Source organism: Talpa europaea, assembly GCF_964194135.1.
Source record: "Talpa europaea genome assembly, chromosome: 11".
In the NCBI taxonomy this organism is placed as follows: Eukaryota; Metazoa; Chordata; class Mammalia; order Eulipotyphla; family Talpidae; genus Talpa; species Talpa europaea.
In genome coordinates this window covers 78606837-78630864 of record NC_140078.1, presented here as the reverse complement: position 1 = coordinate 78630864, position 24028 = coordinate 78606837, and the positions used below count along the sequence as shown (strand labels likewise).

The 24028-nt window shown below is 35.8% G+C and overlaps 1 protein-coding gene across 13 annotated transcripts in view; it reads right to left on the bottom strand.

The window, feature by feature from the left end:
* LRRFIP2 (LRR binding FLII interacting protein 2) overlaps positions 1-24028 on the bottom strand; it is a gene marked incomplete at its 5' end in the record, with an annotated part of 71842 nt that overhangs the window by 35960 nt on the left and 11854 nt on the right. For 6 of the 13 annotated variants that reach the window (XM_084248408.1, XM_084248411.1, XM_084248401.1 and 3 more), the window contains one exon: positions 22098-22184. In XM_084248408.1, coding sequence (XP_084104534.1) covers positions 22098-22184 — 87 coding nt within the window. Of the gene's footprint in view, positions 1-1681; positions 1772-3671; positions 3741-5859; positions 5917-6340; positions 6389-7464; positions 7510-7591; positions 7643-9063; positions 9139-10635; positions 10702-12149; positions 12192-17224; positions 17270-17368; positions 17426-21175; positions 21227-22097; positions 22185-24028 lie in introns of all 13 variants that reach the window. The other 7 variants (XM_084248407.1, XM_084248409.1, XM_084248399.1 and 4 more) reach the window with 6 other exon arrangements.

The window sequence follows — 24028 nt, the reverse complement described above, 5'->3', positions numbered from 1 at the left end:
TAACAGAAAAGGTACACACAATAAACTAGATGTAATATCCATATCTATTTTTTTTTAAAGATTTATTTATTTATTATTTATACAAGCACTGGGTAGAGTCAGAAGCGCGGGAGGGTGAGAGAATTCACCAGAGCCAGAGCGGGGAGCAGAGCAGGCAGAAGGAGCGAAGTACACTGCTGAGGGGAGCAGCGGGCGGCAGGAGAGGTCTGAGCGCCATGTGGGACCCTCCTCTGGTGGCCGGGGAGCAGCCGGGGATCCAACCGGCGCTGCAGAGGCTGCGGGCAGCTTCGCAACCCAGCGCTCAACCGCTATGCCACTGGGGAGGCCCTCCATATCTATTTAAAAAGTAGGTTATTAAACAAATTAATAAAATGGGCAAATTTTAGGGGAAAGACTTGGAAGTCAGTCTTCTAACTTTGGGGAAGCTAGGAGACTGCTGCACAGTCAGGTTTGAGAACCAAAAATCTGAAATACCTAATGACACATATTTAGAAATATTTTCTAGGATTAAAGTTGTTCAGAAATAGCAATTGAAATATAATCAGTGACATACTGAACATAGGTAAATTATCTCTTCATTAAAAAACTATCTAACTGGGCCTCCCCGGTGGCGCAGGGGTTGAGTGCTGGGTTGCGAAGCTGCCCGCGGCCTCTGCAGCGCGGGTTCGATCCCCGGTTGCTCCCCGGCCACTGGAGGAGGGTCCCACATGGCGCGCAGACCTCTCCTGCCGCCCGCTGCTCCCCTCAGCAGTGTACTTCGGTCCTTCTGCCTGCTCTGCTCCCCGCTCTGGCTCTGGTGAATTCTCTCACCCTCCCACGCTTCTGACTGTACCCAGTGCATGTATAAACAAAACAAACAAACAAATAAATAAATAAAACATGCCTCTATAAAAAAAAATTTAAAAAAAACCTAACTTTTTGTTAAGAAACACTGCATCTCATCAATTAAGTCCTTAATAAACAGGATAGGCTGGTCAATGGATAGAATAACACTAATGCCAGTGACAGAGAAGAGGTGTCATGGAAAGAAAATCAGGGAGGTAAGATACCTGCTAGCTGGAGTTCCTTCATTAAGAAAAATGCCTTGAAGACCTCTCTAGTGAACCATCTTTCATAAAATCAGCTCATGATGAATGTGAAATCAATGGATAGGTATTTTATCAAAATGATGCCATAATCTATGTTTAAAATCTATTTGGATTCTTTGCAGTGACAACAAATTAGTGACACTTTACTAAGTAGTGTCTTTTATCATTCAACCTTCAAAATCTACCTAGAAATTTAGACATTTGCCAAAACAAAATGGAAAGAAAAAATTTAAGATCAATCAGGTGTATATATATATATATATTTTTAAAGATTTATTTATTTATGCATATAAGAACGGGGGGTGGGGGTATAGGCCAGAGGTGCAGGTGGTGAGAGGATTCACCAGAGACAGGGTGGGGAACAGAACAGGCAGATTGTCTGAAATACACTGCTGAGGGGAGCAGCGGGTGAGTCAGGAGAGGTCTGCTGCGCCATGTGGGTTGCTCCCAAGCTGAGGATGGAACTCGTGCAGCAGTGGCTGCGGTTAGCCATCTTAATCCCTTGCACCACCAGGGAGGCCCCAGTTTCTAATTTTAAAGTAGTTGTTAGTCACAAGTCTGAAACAATCAACCCATGCAGTCAATACACTCACACTGGTCAAATCTGGGATGCTGACGTCATCCACCTCAGAGACAACACTCCCCCTACGATTGCAGCGACTAAAACAATCAGCAGCAGAAACCTTTCAGTAAGAAAAAATGAGATGTTTTAAATATTAAGAAAAGAGAACAGAAAAAGACCAGAACATTAGTAAAAGGGGAAATGTTTGCATAGCTGTGTATCTATGTATCCTCACATTTTGAGATGAGGAAAAACTGCTGCAAGAAATATAAAAGGATTCCCAAATGAAGTCACAGCTGCCTAAAACAACTTTTACTTACTAAACTAGTGTTCTATGTTATAAAGATCACTTATTGCCTAAGGGCGAGCAAAGTCTCCCACATTTAAGACATGCATCATTCTCAACAGAAGGGTTTCTAAGATAGTTTCTTTCTTTACTAGTTTATTTTCTGTTTTCTTTACTAGGACATAAGCTCCATGAAATCAGAAATCTGGTCTGTATGGCTTATCACATTATTCCCAACATTTTAACATGATGTCTTATATATATTAGGTATTCCATAAACATTTAGTAAATTAATGAATAAATGAATGTTTTTACCTCACTCAGCATTCTTCCTTACCTTAGCTCTGTTTTTTGCTTAAAAAGTATTAACTTTCAGGAAGGGAATTTGGGCACCCAACCACAGAGGTAAAGGAGGTTTACAGGTATGAAGTTATGCTAAGGGCATTAGTATTTTTATTCACAATAATAGAAATACAACTTAGATTTACATATACGTAATGTTTTATTGGTACCTATACCCTACCAGAATTTTAGTAGCTATTTCCTATAAAGCAATTTATTTAATCCATATATTAGGCCTCACTACAGTCATTAGCATCTCCATTGCACAAATAAAGAAAATGTCATTCACATAACTAATAGGTTATAGAATGGCTCAAGCCCAGGCATCATCATTTAAAAGCCTCTACCTTTTCCACTCCATCACTTTCCAAGGCTTTCAGATACCATGGTTTGCCCCTTCTCCTTCACTGTGAGTATTAACATTAATTGGTTTGTCAATGGAAAACTGCTTTAAAATAGAAGACTAAAATTTTTTCAAGATTTATATATTTATTTAATTGTTTATGTGTGGAAGAACTGGGGTGTAGGTCAGAGATACAGGGGATGAGAGGATTCATGAGAAACAGAGTGGGAAGCAGAACTGGCAAATCTACTGAAATACACTGCGGAGGGGAGCAGTGGGCGAGCCAGGAGAAGTCTGTTGTGCCATATTAGTCAGCTCCCTGGCCAGGGATCAAACTGAGGCCATAGCAGTGATAGTGACAGCACTGAGAGTTAACCCATACCCATCAGGGAGGCCCCAGATGACTAAATTTTTAATGACAAAATCTCAAACACTTGGTGTTCCCTTTCTCCACAAAAACTCTGGGCTTATAATCTTTCATAAAACAAGATGCAGATCAAAATGCCTCCCATTTTTCTTAAATGAATTATAGGCTCTTAGTCAATGGGGTATTTATTCTAATCTAAGACCAGATTTTTTAAATTTTGCTATCACAAAACTCTTTAAAAGTTAAGGGTCTTAACAGAGGTATAGACATTGATTAAGCTTAAATACAACAGTGAAGAAAGCAACTGATAGCAACATGATTTGCAATTCATACTTAGTTTTATACAATGTAGAAGCATTAATTCTAAGTGAGAAACTTCTGGTTTTGGTGAATGTGCACATAACTACATTTGCATAAAACAACAAAAACTAAAAAATAAAAATCTTTCAAATACATAATGACTAGCATATAGAGGTGTGAAAAGACAAATTATTAATGAATGCTTACGTAGCCCACAGAAAGTATATATTCTCTTGAAGGTAAGCTAGTCATGTAAACTAAATTTGAAGAAAATGCTCAATTTGTCAAGTGCAAATGTCACTTTCCAATAGATTTAAAGGGTGTCATGAATCTGTTGCAGTTCTGAAACTTATTTTATGGGTCTGCATGCAAATCATGCTCACCACACTCTCCCTTCGCCGACGACTGGCATGACCAGAAGACGCAATGCTTGCAGTGTCACTGTCGGTAAACTACAGATATTAAAAGAAGATAATGAAAAAGATGCGATTTCACTACAGGCCCACCTGATTGTAAGCAGGCAGGTAAAGTTTAGGAAGCAGACAAATACTCTGTATGTGTATTACAGCAGACACCATTTATTGTGTACCATTAAACACAAAGCTCTTTCAAGGCACAATGAAATACCATCAAAAAACCAAAAGATTTTTTAAAAATACAAAAATTAAGTAGGATTTATCTTCTATTTAAGCTAACTTGAAGAAATAAAAGAAGTGTGCCTGAGTAAACTAGCCACTGGTTAAAGATTTCTTGCTTGTTAAATCTCTAGGCCCCTTGGGATCCTATCAGGGCATCAATAAATATACTTAATGTTTTAGCTTGGGAAAGTAAAAGAATATTTTAAAGTGAAATAATGTAAGTCAAAGACAGAATTGCCTACCAGCAAGGAGAATGAAATGCTGATTCTTATTTTCCTTTATTCATTCCTATGCAACTAGGGGAAATATTTCTAACATTATCTGAGAGTTTTCTTTCTATTTCACCTGTAGTAGAAGACTCATCCAGTTATCTCCATTCTGACATCACTAAGAAACCATTCAGGTATCACTGAGGTAATAATTCTGAACCAAACATGCAAATGAAATAGCAGTTAGCTAGTACAAAAGGACAAGTTTCTACACTTAAATATATTATTATTATTATTTTCCTTTTGCAAGGGGCCATCACACTTGGACATTAAAATACTATTGGGCACAAAAATTGCCATGAGGCATTTCATTACTGGGTGGGTTAAAAACAAACTTCTTCCTTAAAATGTGAAAAAGCCACTATCTCCTTAAACATCCATGTGTAATATTTTGTTAAATACCAGAACAGAATTCTTGAGAAGTATCACTTGAAAATACCAGGTGGACTGCACCAAATTGTATGTAAAAAAAAAGCCCACACAGCTCAAGTGCCCTATGTTGACTATTAAGAAACTGCTTCAACAAATTATCTAATTTTGATGATGTTAAGAATAACAAGATAGTTCCTAAAGTCATCACTAGCTATTAGAAATGTAAATTAGTACAATCTTTTTGGTGGGAAATATGGTAAATGCATCATAATTTAAACATGAATAGTCTAACCATCATCAAACCACAACAATTTACCTTGCAAATCTACTCACATAAGTACATAAAAATATACTTGAATAAGAATATTCATTGTACAGGTGTCTGTCTGTAGTAGCAAATATCTGACACTCCAAATGTTCATCAATAGGGGAGTGATTTTTGGGTTGTACAGTTTATGTACTAATGGTATGATGTATTGCCCTAAAAAGAAACCATTCTAAATAGGCATTCTGTGGAAAAAGGACATTATTGATATTTTAAAAATCTTTTTAAATGTCAAAAACAAAATAAAATACAGTGAGTGATACAAAAAGTAAGAAGGAAAGTTGAAGAACTGTATGAATATGAATTCATAGACATACTGTTCAAATAAAGGGTATTCATATATGTATAAAATATCTCTGAAAGGATCTATAAGAAACTGCCTTTGAGGAATGGATATAGAGGGGAGGGGAAAAGGCCTTTCACTTTGAACTTTGCCTAAACTGACATTACTTTCATAAATTAAAGAGTATTTTTCTAATACTCCAGAAAGAACAAGTGATTAGAATTGTCCGTTTTGTCTTTTATGTAACACTTTATAAAAATTGACTTGCTTTACTTCTTCCACGCCAGTGACTAAAGCACTGGCAAGCAAGTATAATGACTCAATGCAGTGAACACAAAAAAAAAAAAAACGGAAAGGAGAAATAGACTAGCCAAAGCATATACAATAAATTGTCATCACTGAAAAGACAAGAAGTTCTGCACAAATTAAATGTATTAATATTTTTTAATTCTAATGCCTCTGGTTCCAGACTCATTTAAGAAATTACGTGCTGAGTCAAATTCATACGGAGACCACCAATTAGGAAAAATTAGTACCTGAGTTTGTGTAATGAAGCAAAACCATAATCCATGCACAAAAGAGTGAAACACACCACATCCTCAATATTTTAAACTGTGAGTATAAATTAATGAAAACAACCCAAAAAAGTTTCTATAAAGCATGCAAACAGGTAAGAAAGCTCACCACAGGACTGCTTCGGGTTGAACTTGTTCTTGATGAGTAATAACTGTATTCTGATGGCTATAAAGTTTCCAAGAAGAAAGGTTTTACAACAATGATCAGCTCCTTTTCCTGCTGGCAGTAGGTAGTGACCCTTGGACCTAGCTCATCCCTGGCCCCCAGGGCGAGCCAGTAACTATTACTCCCAGGTCTGGGATTCCCATCCTCAAGATCCATCAACCCCAAACAATGAAGGAGCTGCCCTGAGAAGCACTGCTCCACCTTCTGCCTAAGGAATTAATGAGCAAGAAAAGAGGTTTCTTTACTTCTATCTTCTTTATGCTTGAAGCCATGATTTCTAGCCGGCACTCCCTCACAGCTTGGGTGAGAATCACGACTGGATAGCTGATGGATCACAGCTTACAGGTCAGATTAAATAACTTTTCCTTTATAAGTAAACTGTCCCCACCTACACACATCCACTACTTGCTCCCTGGTAACTTACGGTTCGAGAATCATAAGGGCTATATAATCCACCATCATACAATGATGCCTAAAGAACAAAGGAAATACTATTTAGCTATTCAACATCAACGTTATTTTGAAAATGTCGTAACTTCTTTGTAGCATTCTGTTTCAAAAATTTTGAGAAATTGTATAAGTGTACAGTCTCTCTCTGGTGTAAGTATACAGTATAATGGTATAAGTGCATAGTATAAGTGTAGAGTCTCTCTCATTTATATCTCATTTATATCATTATAATGGTATAAGTGTACAGTCTCTCATTTTGAAAATGTCGTAACTTCTTTGTAGCATTCTGTTTCAAAAATTTTGAGAAATGGTATAGGTGTACAGTCTCTCAAGGGGAAGACTTGTTTAACATAACAAGTTATGTTAACATAACATAACACTCATTTGTATGCAAAATTCCTGCATTAGTCTCATTAAAACCTCAAGTTCACACTTGATTTAAGAAGCACCACTGGTTACAGTGCTTCTCTTCATCATGTTATCAACCTAGCATAACTAACATGAAGTTATTCTCTCGAGAAAGTAAATAAAGCAGAAAAGAAAGTGAGGTACAGAAAGTATTTTGCCACTGTCGCAATAAAATTAAGTTACAAAGTCTCAGGTTCCCAGTCCATTTGAAGAGGCCACAACACTACAAACAACAGCTTGAAGCAACCAACTCACTACTCACACATTACACAGAGCTACTGTCTTTGCTTTTAGTCAGTTTGTTTTACTACAATCTAGAATTAATGTGGCCAAGGCCACAGTTGTCTCAAAGAAAAACGTGACATCCCGTGCATGGGCAGCCATCTCACAAGAATAAGCAAGAGTAGGGGGACCCATGCAAATCTATCACCTCTATAACAGGAGAGTAAAGTTTTAGTTTTCACACTACAAATACACTAAATAATAAATATACTAAATAATAAGTACACTGAAGTTTTGTATTTTAAGCACAGGCAGCACATTTTGCAGTACACACGGCATCAGTGTCATGTGTTCTTGACAATTCTGGAGGAAAGTTATCAAAGCAGAGTCAGCACCAGGACAATGCACCCCCCTCCTCCCCACACCCCACCTCTCAGAGCACACTGGCTGGAAGAATAAAATACAAACCAGACTGGCACTTCTGGACAGACCAGAATTTGTAGTAAGGGAGGCCTAAGAAAAAAGTGCATGATTTAACCCAAAGAAAAAGCAATCGGTAACTCTGAAGGCAAAACACATCTCAGCAAGTACTAACCCTGTGACTCTTAGATGTCGCCAGAGGGTCACTATACAGGGAAGAAGACTGCTAAGAAACAAAAACAAAACAAAATAATTAAGCCAATAAAAAGGAGGGCGGGGAGACTTGGTCTCACCACCATAAGACAAAACTTATGTTTATGTTACACTCCATAATTCATTAGCAGGTCATGAGTGCTTAAGGTAGTTCAGCAACACATAAAGTGAGAAAGGCTTAATCATTAGTAATCTTTTTGAATGTCAGTCTTAACAGATAAGAAAGAAAAACAGCTGCAACAAATTTTCTATAAATGTGTTTATGTCCTATTGGCTTTAAACATCAATGTTAGGAGCTGGCTGGCTCTGGTGAATTCTCTCACCCTCCCGCGCTTCTGACTGTACCCAGTGCATGTAAAAACAAAAACAAACAAACAAACCAGCAAACAAATAAATAAAGCATGCCTCTCTAAAAAAAAATAAATAAATAAATAAATAAATAAACATCAATGTTAGGAGCTGGAACAGCAACCTAAGAAAATACTCAGGAAGAGAGGGCCATGGCATGGGGGTGTGGCAAACAGTGGCTGTACCCTAGTCACCAGAGGCTCCTGCAATATTTTCAGTAAGTTAGGAGTCAGGAAAGACTAACAGGTTTAGCCTGATTTAAGTTCTGAGTTACCACTATTACCACTCTTTTTCAAATAGATTAGAAAACCTATCAAAACAAGTGCCAGACAAAGTACTGTAGTTTAATCAGATAAGCCATACTGGTCACAATGAATCCATGCACTAAGGAGGCACAGCATTTTTAAAAATCAAATCTCTCTTTTCCTGATATTACTTGATAGCACAATTTTCAACAGCAATCAAACATAGAAAATGAGAATATTTAAGTTATATGTGCAGGTTTTGAAAACTGAATTACTTTAAATGTATGATATGCCATACAGTTAATGTGTGATCTGTCAAATGCCTTGGAAAAAACAAGAGAGTCTAAACAATAAACAAGCAATTATATTCGTCTCAACTCATTTATAATTTAGATTTCACACATAAGCTTTTATTAAAAGGTCATCCACCATGATGTGTCCTGATACCTACAACTTATTCTGAAATATATTTGCCCCCCAGCCCTACCCAAAATGGAATGATAGGTGGATAGACAGAAGATAATTACATAATAAAATGTCAATTGTAGAATCTAGGTGGTAGGAGGTACATGAGTGGTGTAATATGCAATTCTTTGAACTTTGCTGTACATTAAAATATTTTCATTAAAATTTTGTTTCATTTTGGAAAAAAACTGTATTAGGATGATTCAATAGTTCCCACTGTTAAAAGATACACTCATAAAGATTACGTGAATTCAGTTACCACAAACTAGTATATAACATAGCCATTCCCAGTTCTAACTACTCAAAATGCAAAACAGAGGATTAGAAATATGTTAAACATGGATGAAACATGAAGCCAAAAAAACTTTGGACAAACCCGAGTGTGGTAGGCATAGGTGGGTTTGCTATGTCTAAGACTGCTATAGTTTCTCTGGTCAAAGTAGAGGCCACTCTGCAAAAAGCAAAATTAAACACATTTTTCTTAGGGATTGCCTAACTTTCTCCTCCTTAAAGGCAATGGATCATATTTAGTAAAAGTTAAAATAACAATCACTTTAAGTCACTCACAAAAGTCAAAAGGTTAGCTGTTTTCAAAGCAAGTCATTACTAATTTTACTTTAAAACAAAAGTATAAACTGTTAATCAAAATGGAATGAAAATAATATTTGGCATATTTTAAGTCATACTTAGGAATTTTCTTTAAAAATCCAGGAAAACTGAGTAACTTCCACTTTTATAAATCATTTGGCACTGGCAAAGAAGTTATTAAATGTTATTTTTTTCAAACTTCTCTTAGTATCATTTGTGAAAATAAACTGATCAAATTAAATGACCAGAGTGAGCATCAACTAAATATGGTTTGATCTGAAACATCTACAGCAGATACATTTTAATATATAGCACAAAACAATTTTATACATGGTCATAACTTGTAGTGGAGAAAATCATCTATAATATTCCCTTTAACACTTCTTCATTCATCTTTCTTAGTCAAGGTTAAGAAACTTAGATAATCCTTGACTGACAGACTCCTCCACTGCTGGCATCACAATAGGGGACACCACATTCCTGCCACTCCAGGCCCTGCCTTCCTTTACTACACCCTTAAGGTAACCTGCCTGATGATCCCCAGAGCTATAAATACTTCACACTCTAGGACCACTCACAAAAGTCCTCCATAACACACTCTCTCCTCCCTCCCCCTTCCCACCAGGAGAAGCTTCCAAACCTTCTCTCCATTCCAGCAAGGTTCAGAGCTCTTCCCATGGGGACCCTGAGTGAACAGGGAGTTTGGGACTGCACTTCCTCTGCCAGTCCAGTGGCAGCCTAAGAGGAAAGGGTGTTCCTAGCAGCCCAAATGGGCACTAAATACATTTCCCCCCATAGAAATGCTGCTTAGCAAGGTGGCTGGGTTGGAGAGCACTACTGGTTCTGTAGCTTAATTACACCTACAAGCTAAAGTGTTTTCTGCAAGAGAGCATGGGAACTCTGCCATTGCATCCTTCATTTCTCCCACAAAATTCATTCCAAACTCCTAAAATCTGACTTACAAACAAACATTCAGAATTAAACCTGCTTGTGAGTTTGGTACTATCTATAATCCCACAACTAAATAAATACAAATGTCTACAATAAGAACGTCACTAAACTTATTCTTGAGGTATATGACAAAGGACAGATAATAAACGCAAATACATTGTTAATGAACTACTTGTCACAATTCCCTAAGTCTAGCCCAGAGATTAGCATATATTATTTTGATATTAAGTCATGTAAGTGAAAGAAAATTCTTTTTCAATAAGGTTCTGATAAATCATATCTTTGTGTACTACCAAGTGTCAAAATGCCTTAAGAGCTCACCAAAAAAATCATAATCTTTAGGTTCCCTGTAAGTAACCCACTGAATTTTAGAGCAGCGCAAGATATTGGAATACACAACAGAACTAACCAGTAGGTCTTTATGAGAACCAGAAGATCTCTTCTTTGTTCCATAAGAGTGACTGTAAGAATGATTCTGGAAGCAAATATTTGAAGTTAACGTTATGATTATAAAGTTTTAAAAATAATTTAATATTATTAATCTCAAAATCATACACAGAGAGGTACACGTGAGATAGTCTACATGCAATCAATTTCTCATTTGTTAATAAATGATTCACTGCACTTCACTGGCTAAAACAGATGGCTTCTCTATACATCTGCATTCTCCCTCATTGTCCCCTGTGCCATCCAGCTCAGTGTCTAGTCAGCTAAAAAGAAAGTTTAATTGGGACCCAGTGGCAGGGAGATTTGTAGAGATCTTGATCCCAGACTTCATTTGATTCCCTCTACCTTCTCTATAAAAGTATGGCTGACAAGAGTCCATCTTCTTCAATAGTCTTTCTCATCTAACAAGCGAATGCCAAAAGCAATCCTTTAAATCAACCCAAACAATGTTGAGAGATTAAAGTCTATGACATCACATTACACCAGGCAGTGTGCTAAACCCAGGTTAATGCTCCCACAGCTTGTGCAGGTTAGGAGGAAAACATTCAAGGAAGATGGTGTGGGTTGCCCCTTAAAGCAACAGTATTATTAGATAGCCTTACATACAAGTTCTTTGAGGATGGCACTGTCATAATACATAACTTCGAGAAATACAGAGCCATGAATTTATGAGGGTTTGATAAACACTACTAAATAGGTGATACTACTAAATAGGTGAGCTGGTAGATAAGAAATCCAATCTACATATGCATGCCTTGCCTAAAGTGAGCAGATGCAGCTAGAAGTGCCCTACCTATCAACAATCTGCTCCAGGCAAATCTATTGACTTATACATAGCTAGATAGCAAGTCGATGATTATAAAGTCATCTTTATTTTTTTTGATATGCATAATCTTTCCTTTCATGCATTACCCTGAACTTTTTAAAAGATGTCCAAATAGTCTAAAATTTCAGGCAATCTATAAACATAATATTAACCCAAGAAAAATATGCCTTGATTTCCTTGGCTAAAAAGACACACCTTTAAAAACAAACCAAATTAAGCACAAATGAGTGGATATAACTGATATTTCAGGTGTCATATGTCACTGCTGGGATGTTTTCTGCTTAATAATTTCACACCTGCTAGCTTGTGGCACATAACATGAAACACAGGTCCATGTGTCAAAATACTGCTAGAGACTTGTCTTCCAGGGCAATGAATGTGTGACAGGTGGGTGGTTCATCATTTCAAGAAAAGATATTACTACCAATCTTACTCCTGAATAGAGAAGCAAATAATTTTTATTTGATTCAGAACTCCTAAGAGGAAAAAGTATCCAAAGATTGATTTTAAAACAATAGTTTCTGCTTTGTTAGCCATACACTGTTTCCAAAACATCATAACAAACCTGTGAAAGTTAGTCCTAATCTACGATTAGCATCATCAAGTGTTCATAAAACTGTACATTTAACACAAAATCAAGCACTACATACTAATGATGAAAGTCTTGAAGATTTATCGTTGAGAGCATCATACTGGATTTCAGAAAAAGGTGAAAGTTGGTTGTATTTCCAAAGTCAGAAACATAAAGAAGAAAAAAGAAACATTTGCAAAGTTATTAATAAATCCAGAACTATTTTAAAAAACAAAAAACTATTATATACAAGGCTGGTACACTTGAATTAAAGACTATTCTTCCCCCAACTCCTTCCTAGTATGAGTTATTGCTAAACTGTAAGTATGTATAAAATTGCATATTCTCTTTTGAATATGAAATCATATTCAGTAATGATGGAATGATCCAATCTCAGTATACCATAGCACAAAACACACTAAGGAAGCCTTTAAGTGCAGAAGTTAAGCACTCTGAGTCAAAAGAGGTTGATTTTGATTGCTACCATCATTTCCCATCATCTGAAATATGGCAATGGCAAGACATGGACAGGCAATGAACAAGAGCACATGACTAATATCATCAAGCCTGCCAAAAAAATCAAGCTTCCCACTTAAGAGAAAAAAAAAAAAAAAAACCAACACCAAACAATTGCAACATCAAAATGGGGGTTGTTCCCTTGGATCTGGTTCATGTACACTCACAAAAAACTTCCTTCCCCAAGAACCTCCCTTATTAAAAATGCTGAACAAAACCAGAAACCTTGTCAGAGCAAAAGCATGGAATGCACAAGTTTGGCATTAAATGTAAATAAAACTGTATAAAATTTATAAAACCAGAGAAAAACACAGTCTTTAAGAAAATAAGATAATAGACGTACACCACATTTAAAACCAAAAAATTGGATTAAACAGTAACTACTTAGATTTGTGGTTTCCCAAATTTGTAAAAGCTTATATTTTTAAAACAATCTTACTCAGAAGCGCCACATTTAAGACAATCAAAAGCAGGTAGTCTGGTAAAATATCTTTCTTTTGCAACTCTTATACCCATTAAGAATTTTTGGGAACACTATTCAAAAATTTCATCAAAAATAATGTTTTTCTAAGTATACCTTGCAACTCACTAGTTTCCATAATCAGTTTATGATTTCAACCAGCATTTTAAAAAAATGACACAGAAGAGAAAATATTAGTGTAACATGTACACTAAATATTATTCTCTGAAGCTTTTGTTCAATAATATATTTAAATACTTATACGACATATACATAGGCACATATCTGCAACTGTATACTGCATCATGGTGTAAAAATGAATTTCTCTTTTGCAGCGATGACAATTTTTGAAAACTTAAACTAGAAGACTAAATTAGATAGTCTAGCTCCAATACATTAAAATCATAGTTCAGACAGAACAAAGGCCCTTACTTCATGCCCAATGAATAGTCATGTCTTAATTCCTGACATCCTGTCTGTAATACCAACAAATTTTACAAAGGCATAGAATTTAACAACTCAATTGAAATGGACCTATTTCGTTTCCTTTTCCAGAGTATAATGCCGAATTTAGCTGGGTTTTAAACTATTGCTGAATCTATGTATTAGGGAAACCCATAATTTGGAAACCCCAGTTGCTATTAGAACAATTAGGTAAACAAAAAGAACCACCCCCATCCTCACCCCCCATGCCCCAAAAGTGGCAGTTGGTATCTGTGTCGTTTAAAAACAAATGAAAACAAATGATTCATCAAAGGACAGAGAGCTGAAAATATTAAGGGTTTTATCTAAAACATTTTCAAATCAGCTATTACTATGGATCAAAAAATTGCTTTAACTCTCCAAGAAACATGCCTGAAAGTTTTCATTTGGAAACAAAATTTTTGAAAAGTATAGCAAACAGGTTGTAGAAACAAGTGCAGCAAGTGTCAATTTCTATTAGAATGTACCTATTACTCAAGTCACTGGAACTCTGAGAGTCAACCATGAATGCACAATACTAGCACTACACATGAGCTACACACCATGACATCTTTCCTTTTGGGTGTACTGGCTCTGCTCCAGTGTGCCCCAGTTATGTCCTTCGATGGAGTCTTCAATGGAATTAGGCCGTGTAACAGTAAATGACAAAAGACAAATTGCAAGCATATTAAAATTAAACTCATCTTAAATTATAACTAAATTCATTAAAATTATTTTAAGGGCATTGTTATGCGAAGAGGAAATTATATATACACCAGCAAAAATCTCCAACAAAGAAAAACAACAATGTATTCCTACTGTTCTCATTCAAAATCACCTCATTTTCTAATTTTTGAATGCCTACCTTAAGTCTTCCTCTACATCATTACATATAGCAGTGACCAAACGTTTGAAAGATTGTCTTAAAGAAACAGATTGTTTCAATTCTAAGCTCAGGGCATTGATTTAATCCTCCTTCCCCCAAATCTACCATTCCCAGTCTTAAACTCTCTTGGCTCTTTTGTTTTTATACAGAATGTCTATAGCACTAACACCATTTGTAGCCCAAACAGTTTGCGGCAGGTCACCTTTCAAGAAGGTAATACCTGAAAAGTTAAACTGACAAAAGGAAAGATCAAAGTCCTAAGAAGGCATCTTAAAACCATAAATACATCAGATACTGCTTATGTTCAAACATTAAAGACAAGGAAGGTCCGAAATTGTTATACATTTTAATACATGTAAAAGAGTAATTAATACACATAAGTAAAGTTTAAAATAAAAAACCAACTTCAGAGAAATACCCAAACCCCAAAATTATACAACAAGGCACAATTACATTTAGGTCAGTGTTTTAGGCCATCACATTTAGTTTTACAGACAACAAAAGTTGTGTACATATTGTAGTTATTTTAAAAGGCAAAAAATCTGATGAAAATTTAAAACTGCCAATATTAATGGTTAAGAGAAAAAGGAAAAAAATATATCTCGATTATATTTCTTTTAAACAATATTATTAGTAAGCGTTCACATTTTTAAAATGTGTTAGATATGTACATAATAAAGTACTAGAGTCTCTTTTAGGGTGTAAAATTTTATTAATCTTTAACTTTACATACTAATTTTTAAAATATTGGGAGCTTTTCTCTTTTTTCCCATGGTAACAAATTTTCAGTTACCATAATGAAATAAAATACTATGAAAGTTCTAGTTATGTCTTAAATTTCCTTAATAATATAATTTCCATAGAAAGGAAATCAACCATATTATCTTATAGACATTTCTGTGTAAATAATTTATCAGTTTAATTGTAGATTTATTTTTGTTTGTTTGTAGATTTGTTTTAAATACTTCCAAATTAGGTCAAACTTGACTGGTTTTATTGTTAGCTTAAGCTACTATATATAATTTAATACATAAACTAATTTATAAACTATATAACCAAGTTTTCCTGAAGTCACATAAATCTACAAATAACCAGGTTTCTAATAACTGTGTGAAATGTCACACTGTAAACATTATAACAGAAGCAAAAGAAAAAGCCATGTATGGGCCTCCCCTGGTGGCTCAGGCGGTTGAGCACAGTGCTGTGAAGCTGTCCGCAGCCTCTGCAGCACTGGTTCGATCCCGGCTGGCCTGATTGCGTCCCGGCTGGCCGGAGAGGGCCCCACATGGCGCGGCAGACATCTCCTGTCTCGCCCGCTGCTCCCCTCAGCAGTGTATTTTGTCAGTCTGCCTGTTCTGTTCCCCACTTTGTCTCTGGTGAATCCTCTCACCAACCCGCACATCTGGCCTGTACTCCGGTTCTTGCATAAATAAATAAATAAATATTTAAAAAAAAAAAAAAGAAAAGAAAAAGCCATGTATTTTAAAAAGATGTATAGAGAGGATTATTTTCAAAGCCCTCAAAAGCCAACTTTTAAGTTTTTGTGGACTAACTCCCCATATGATTCTTTTCAAAGTAGTTAAAGATGGGAAAAAAAACAAAACATAAAATGAATTTATTATCTTTAAGTTCTTTGTCCTGTAAAATCATTTTTAATATGATTAGATTTCAAGAAATGATTTGTATTCTTCTAAGTCTAAACTTTTGTATTTACAGCCAAAATATTTATGATTCAAAAGCTAAAAAGAGAGATTATATTCAAAAAGGACAGTTTAAGAATACAATCACATCAATAACTATTATACAAGAACAAACTCAGTTATTATCGTGTATTTTTTTTTTTAGATTTATTTAAATTTTTATACAAGCACTGGGTACAGTCAGAGGTGCGGGAGGGTGAGAGAATTCACCAGAGCCAGAGCAGAGAGTAGAACAGGCAGAGTGACGAAGTACACTGCTGAGGGGAGCAGCGGGAGGCAGGAGAGGTCTGCGCACCAGGTGGGACCCTCACCCGGCGGCCGGGGATCGAACCAGCGCTGCAGAGGCTGTGGGTAGCTTTGCAACCCAGCACTCAACTGCTGCGCCACCGGGGAGGCCCTATTATAGTGTATTTTTATATATTATACCAAATGGGAAGAAAAGTAGACTTGAGGAAAATTAAAATACAGACCTTAATATGAAAGATGACTCTAAAGATGAAAGATCTAGATGTAAAGCTATATACAATTCAATGAGTACATTTAAATCATTGCTTTAAAGTTTAATTAAGGAGAGAGATCAGTCTTTTGGCACAATATGCAAACCTTTAGTGAGTGACTTTCTCATTTATCTAGATTACAACAATGTATGCTAAAATCCTGAGACACACTAAAACATTAATCAAAATGTTGAAGCATGAAACTTCCTATAAATATGACAAGCAAGGAATTTTTCAAGTCAGAAGCTCAATTTTTCCATGTTATAAAATTATAATCAATCACCAAACCCCAAAGCTATTTTCCATTTAATAAATTGTCATTTTTAATAATATGAAAGTAGAAAAAATCAAAAGTTAAACAAAACACTTTCATACTATAAAATCAATCTCACTATTTTGTGATAATTTGCAAAATTAAAGTTTTTTTCATAGGACAAGAATAGACACATAGATTTTAGAGCTGATTTACTTAGAGCAAAAATTTGGAAGCATGAAAACACTTTGCAATATTTACCATCTATTTTAAAAAAGGCAAGGGAGTATGCGAACACTGTCAGATTGTTAAGCAATGATTCTACAGAATATTCAGATATAAGCTTTGCTACCATGGCGCAAACAACTCAAAATACCAACCCTGTGACTGCCAAGACTTCGAATGGACAATGCATCCTCAACTCCCTGATAAAAATAAAAACAAATACAGTAAAAGTGTGTGAGTGGCTGCATTAAGTTAATGAAGGAAAGTTATTATGAACAAGTTTATAGGTTATTACAAACCAGATAAGGACGATGATGACTGGAACGATGGGAATACCTAGCCCTTTCTGAATCTTCCTGGGAAAGGAGAAAGTACATGAAAAGTTAGTCACTGAACAGAAGGTTATCTATCAGAACAACTGAGCAAAGAACAGTCTGTTAATAGCACAGTAGCACCTTCCTTACAAGTAGATGACCACAATTCGGCTCCATACAAGAAATCTGGGGCAGCCACATGCTCCAGTTATAAAAAGATAGAAATCTTGGTAATATTTTCAGTTTCACATTGTATCTATGTCTGACCACTTGCAGAATGTAATGTGTGTATGACCAAGAGAGCTCACCCTACCAAAATAACAATAATCAAGTATACTTAACAAACAGAAATTGAGTTCAGCATTAAAAGTAGCATTTTAGCTGTTTTTTTTTTCCCCACTGTGTATATTGGTTTATGCAGGGCAGAAATAAATGTTATCTTTAATATAGATGTAGTTTATGGACAATATATTGTTTTTAAAATATTGGGGTTATAATTCAGTGCTTATGGCACAGAATTTCCTTTTTTTTTTTAATCACTCTAATGGGGGACGGGGGGAGAAATAGAACTAAATGAAATAACCCCTGATTGTGTGTGGATAAAATGAAAAACTACCTATAATTAGAAGAAACTGGATAAATATTTTAGAGTTAGTAAAGTGATCAAGAGCTCTGCTATATGAAGATTGTTTAAAAATAGAAAGAAAGAAATGACCACAGCCTAATAGTTGACAAAATTAAATGCAAGTCTACACTTTTCCACATCAGCTATTGGCACTGGAGCATTAAGTGCTGAGTCATAGGAAATCAAATGACTAGTCCCTAGAACCTAATCAACTGAAACAGTTAAAAAAAAAAAAGAAAACCTTCTGATCTTTCAAATTTCAAAGTCCAAAGTGTTAAAGTAATTTGCACTGACTAAGAATTTAGGCACAACCGTCCAACTGAGTTCACAGTGCTCTTTTCCAAAATAAATCAACTCCTCAACACCCCATGGCAGTATGATGTGAATAAATCATACTGGTGGAACAAATGAATGTGGCTACATCACTAGTTAATGCTTTATTTTGGTCATGATCTTTGATTAGAAATACATAATTACAATTCATCTGTTGTGTACATTGGTATATCTGATCAAATCTGTTATGAAGTCTGTTTATAAGTATCAGCATCATTCAATGTCCAGTATTTAATTCCTCTCTTCCACAGTTAGGAAAACAATACATTTCCATTCCCCTGGACATCCCTAATAGTATAAAGGATTCAAGTCTGAAGAAACAGAACAATAGCTTAGAAAATGGATTTGTTCAAAACTTTCTGGAAATTTTTATGTTTTAGTATATTTAAATTAAATCCACGGAAATGAGATATACTCTGCTTTTAAAACTGCACTTGAAGTGAGGATGAAGTGGTTTTATTTTTTTTTAAAGGTTTATTTATTTATGCATACAAGAGCTGGGGTACAGGCCAGAGGTGCAGGAGGTGAGAGGATTCACCTGAGACAGAGTGGGGAACAGAACAGGCAGATTGACCAAAGTACACTGCTGAGGGGAGCAGCAGGCAAGTCAGGAGAGGTCTGCTGCACCATGTGGGTTGCTCCCTGGCTGGCTGGGAATCGAACTTGTGCTGCAATGGCTGCGGATGGCTTCATAAGTTGTGTCTTAACCCTTGCGCCACCAGGGAGGCCCCGAAGTGGTTTTATTTTAAAATAAAAACCCTAGCCATTTTCTGTGTCAACCAATATTTATTAAATTGAGGCTGGAGTCATTCTTTCAGTTTCAAATTACATAACTTCTAAAACTGCATTTACTCTTTAGGTCACCAACATGTTACTGATTAAGACATCCAGTTTAAAATCAGGATCTCCAGGGTCATGGAAAGTTAGCTAAAAGGGACTATCTGGAGCCTCAGAAAGATGACAGCACTTTTTACTCTGGTCCTTTCATCTTTCCGTGCACTAGCAGATGGGATACTCTTTCAACACTTCAAATTCTGATTCTGCCAATGACTAAGCAAGTTGTAATTTCACCATTCTTTGTCACCTTATCTATAAAGTGGAGATAATGATACTTGTCTTGTAACAGTGAAGTGAAAACATGCAAAAAGCACTAGCACAGTACTGGCATATAGAACACACTCAATGTTAGTTTCACTCCGGTGCTTCATCACCTTGCTTCCTCATTTCCCAGCCCCACACAAAGAAAAGACTATAACTAGGAGAAATTTTTCATTTAGGAAGGTCCTACTAATAACTGACGGTCCTACTCTTATATATATTGTTTATTAAAATTTATTAGTAATTTAATTTTATATTCAGACTATCACATGCTAACTTCTACTATAAGCTTACAGACAGAAAGCTGCTGATATGCGAGAGGAAGAATCATTTTCAAAGGAGTAAAAGCCCAGTATCTGAGAGGACAGAAGTGATAACTATTCCTACCTAAACTAAGTCCCACCTTCTCTTCATATCCAAATCCCTGTTATTATTCAAGACTTGTGTTACCTGTCAGCTGCATTTTAACCTAAATTGCTCCCCCTCCATGAAAATCTAGCATCCTTACTACCTGAACTGCACACATTTCACACAGATAAAAAAATGTTATTATCTCCATGGATTTTGAACATAGGAATCAAATATTAGAGTCAAAATCGGCTTTTCGTCTTACTTAATGTTTTTTGGCCTGCACTGACATTGTAATATTAAGTAATTTTATCTTTGAATTATAATACATAATTTTAAAAAGTCTGAATAATTTGATTGAAAGTTTACCCAAAAAGGTGATTTCTTTTACTCACATGAGTGAATGCATCGTCAGTAATATGAACCCAGTTACATGCAGAAACATTTTAAGTAAAAAAATCAGGCTAGCTTTAGGAGAAAGAAAGAACACGTTCTACTACGAAGTAACAAACACATACCAGAGAAGTCACTCAATTTTAAAGAACCAAAAATCTTTTCTGTCTTTTCTAAAATGATATCACAATGAAAATTATGATAACATTTTAAATTTGTAAGTTATTACAGTCATAAATAGTCTAATTCTGGTTGTACCAATACAGAAGGGATGCTTAAGAAAATAGTTTTGCAACAATTAGACCCTTTAGAGATCAGACTTCCCTGAGAGTAAGATGATAAAAATAGCCATTCAACACTTTGCATGAGATTTTAAGACTTCACACTCCATACCCCAAGCCATTCACATACCACGTTGAGAAAACTTATAATGGTAAATAGTTGGGGAACTTAAGACTGAAAAGTTCAAATTTAGAAATGATTCACAACAATTAATATTCTTCTGGTTCACAACTTGCTCTTGCAGTTAACAAATATGGGTGGTGGTAAAAGACCTAAAAAGAACTGAGAGAATTGAAAAATAAAATTATCAGAGGAGATGAAAGAGTGACTTGGGTCATCTCTCTATGAAGACCCCACTGAGTCAGGTTTTAAAAAGACAGAGAAAGGAAGAGGCAGGCAGGAGAGGGAGGAGAATAAGGGTGGCAGAGGGTGGGAGCACTGAGGGAGAGAACAAACCTATAGACAGAAAGCATATTCATTTACTCAATCTTTCTTGGTAGGAGCACTCATGAGTGTGAGGCTGCAGATGGCCACAGAATATGGTTGGATTTCAAGTCCACATTTGGTCCACTACAGACAGAAGAGACACTCTGACCTTTAGGTTCAAACATGCCAAACACTTCTACTTTGCAAACTATTAGTCAATGTTTTATTCAAGGTTGCATTACTTCAGCAAGTCATCACAACATGCAGGACAGGCAATCCTAGCCTACCAGCCACTTATGAATCTGTCCCCATTTCCGATCAAAGGAATGATGAGAGTGCTACAAATACAAAGGTTTCATAAACTGAAAAGGTTCCAACATACTGCAATTGCCAAAAAGTATTAAACCAACCCTGTACATTTACCCTGAAGGAAATGATTGTTAACTCAAAGAAAGTTACATTCCAAATACAGAAAATTATTCAGCTGCATATGTTCAAGGATAAAAAGACACATGGTTTAAAAAACCACAAATAGAATTTATAATTAATAACTGTCTCATGATTTACAGTGATTTTCAGAGTATAAAAATGTTGTGTTACAGTCAAAGAATAGATTGCAACATTTTCATTTCAAGCTAAAAAGTGCATGCTTTTCTTTCTGATAATAAAAACATTGAAATTTTTAAACTGTAGAAAGCCATAAGAAGAAAATAAAGCCAGTCATAATTCTGCACAAACTGCAGTATAGATAGTAATCACTTCTTTTTGGTTGTTTTTAATCTCACATATGGATACAGATTTACACAAAACTGGAGTCCTACCAGTCTTACAAGTTTTTTTCCATATGAATATTTTTCTCCATTATTAAATATGCTTAAAATTATATGATTGAATGACTTCACAGTGTTTTACTATGTAAATATCATAATGTAATTAATCCAAATTCAAGGACATTCAAGACTATTGTAAATAATGTTGGCCTTTTTTAAGTCTACTTTAGCTAAAATAAGTAAAGCACTTATAACACCATAACAGTAATGGCTAAATATGTTTACTGTTACTTGAAACAAATGTTGTGTTTAATTTACTATTATAAAATGGCTTATTAAAATATACACATCACATTGTACTAGTTCCAAGGGAAACTAGGTTAACTTTACATGCAAACTCGTCAAGTATTGATTTTTTTGGAAGTAAGCACAGAATTACCTCTTTTTGTTGTCGTTCCAGTTCTCTCATGCGTATATCTCTTGCTTCTGCCCGGGCAGCCCGTTTTGCTGCCAGCCTTGCCTCTGCCTGAAAAGTAATACAAAGATTTAGCTTTATTAAAACAACCACCACCACCACTTCTACACCAGCCTGGAGGATAAGGCGTAAATGGGATGTTACCTTTCAAAGGGGGTGAAAGGGTCAAGATAGATGGTAATCTATCAGCAAGTGTGACTAATTTCTTCAGTCACCTTCATTTCTTTCTCTAGTTCTAGAGACTCTCCTGAAATCTATGCCTTTACCTGTAACTGTCTGCCTTGATTACATATTCAAAACAGTTCCCACAATTCAGTATATATCTTTCCAAACTTGTTTTTTCCAGAATTTCTTTTGCTATCAATTCAATCATATAAATTAGAAACTTCAAAACCAGTCTCAATTTCATCTTGGGCGTTACCAGTATTCAGTCTCCAAGTACTATCAATTCTCTGACCACTGACGTTCTCTCAAACCCATCTCAGCTTTCCTTATTCTCATTGTTCTTATTTTCAGTAACTCTTCATATCCCTCTCTTTAAATTGTAATATAATTCAGGGCCTCCCGGTGGCACAAGGTATTAAGTCTCAGCACTCTCAAGCTATCACCAGCCACTGACATGCATTAGATCCCTGGCAAGGGAGCTAACCCACATGGTGCAGCAGACTTCTGTTTCTCGCTGCTCCCTTCAGCAGTGTATTTCAGTAGATCTGCCTGTTCTGTTCCCCACTCTATCTCTGGTGAATCCTCTCACCCCCTGCACCTCTGTCCTAGACCCCAATTCCTATATGCATAAATAAAAATAAATCTTTTTTAAAAATTTGCAATGCAATTCATATATCACCAAATTCTTTTTTTAAAAAAAAAATTCTTTTATTTATTTAGGCATACAAGAGCAGGGGTGTAGGCCAGAGGTGCAGCGGGTGAGAGGATTCACCAGGGACCGAGTGGGGAGCAGCGGGCAAAACAGGAGAGGTCAGCGGGCAATACACCTTGTTGCTTAGCTCCCTGGCCTGGGTTCTAACTCATAGTACAGTGGCTGCCAATAGCTTGGTAGTGCTGAGACTTAACCCCTTGTGTCACCAGGGAAGCTCTATCATCAAATTCTTAAAAGTACATAGTTCAGTGATTTTATAGTATTCTAAAATTGCACAACTATCACTACTATCTAATTCCAGGATATTCATCACCCCAAAAAGAAATCCTGTATCCATTCATAGACAATCTCTTTACCTCCTCCTCATAGGCCCTTACTACCCTTGATGCACTTGGTCTCTATGAATATGCCTATTCTGGACACTTCATATAAACAGATATATAATAGGACCTTTTCAGTTCTTTCTTGGATACTGTAACTGCCTCCAACATCTACTTGTCTCCAGAATATACCCTATAATTCATCTGTTATTCTGATATGTAAAATCCTCCAAGGAACACATATGAGAAATGATAATTAAGCTTATATCAATATAAAAGGATCCACTTCAAACTGAACTAATTCTATTCAGGGGGAATCTTACCTTTGGCCTTAATATTTATGAAATTATCACAGTGTTACCAGAAAAATCTCCTCACAGTCAAAACTCAGACTTCCAAGATGACCTGGTAGATGAGAACTCACACTAATATAACTACCATCCATTGAGCACTTATTTAGAAAAGTTAGATGCTTATTTTCCTTTAATCCACAATATAGCCCACTGAAGAAAAGAAATGTTAAATCACTTGCCCAATAGTCCCTAGATATATACCCACTGGAGCTGAGGTCCACATCCTGAAGATTCTGGCTCCAGTTAATGCAATTAACCCATGATGCCACAACTTACATCTTCACATCCCTATTGTAAAAGCGTATCCCCTGGATAAATCATAAAAAGATTATTTTGAATGAGTTA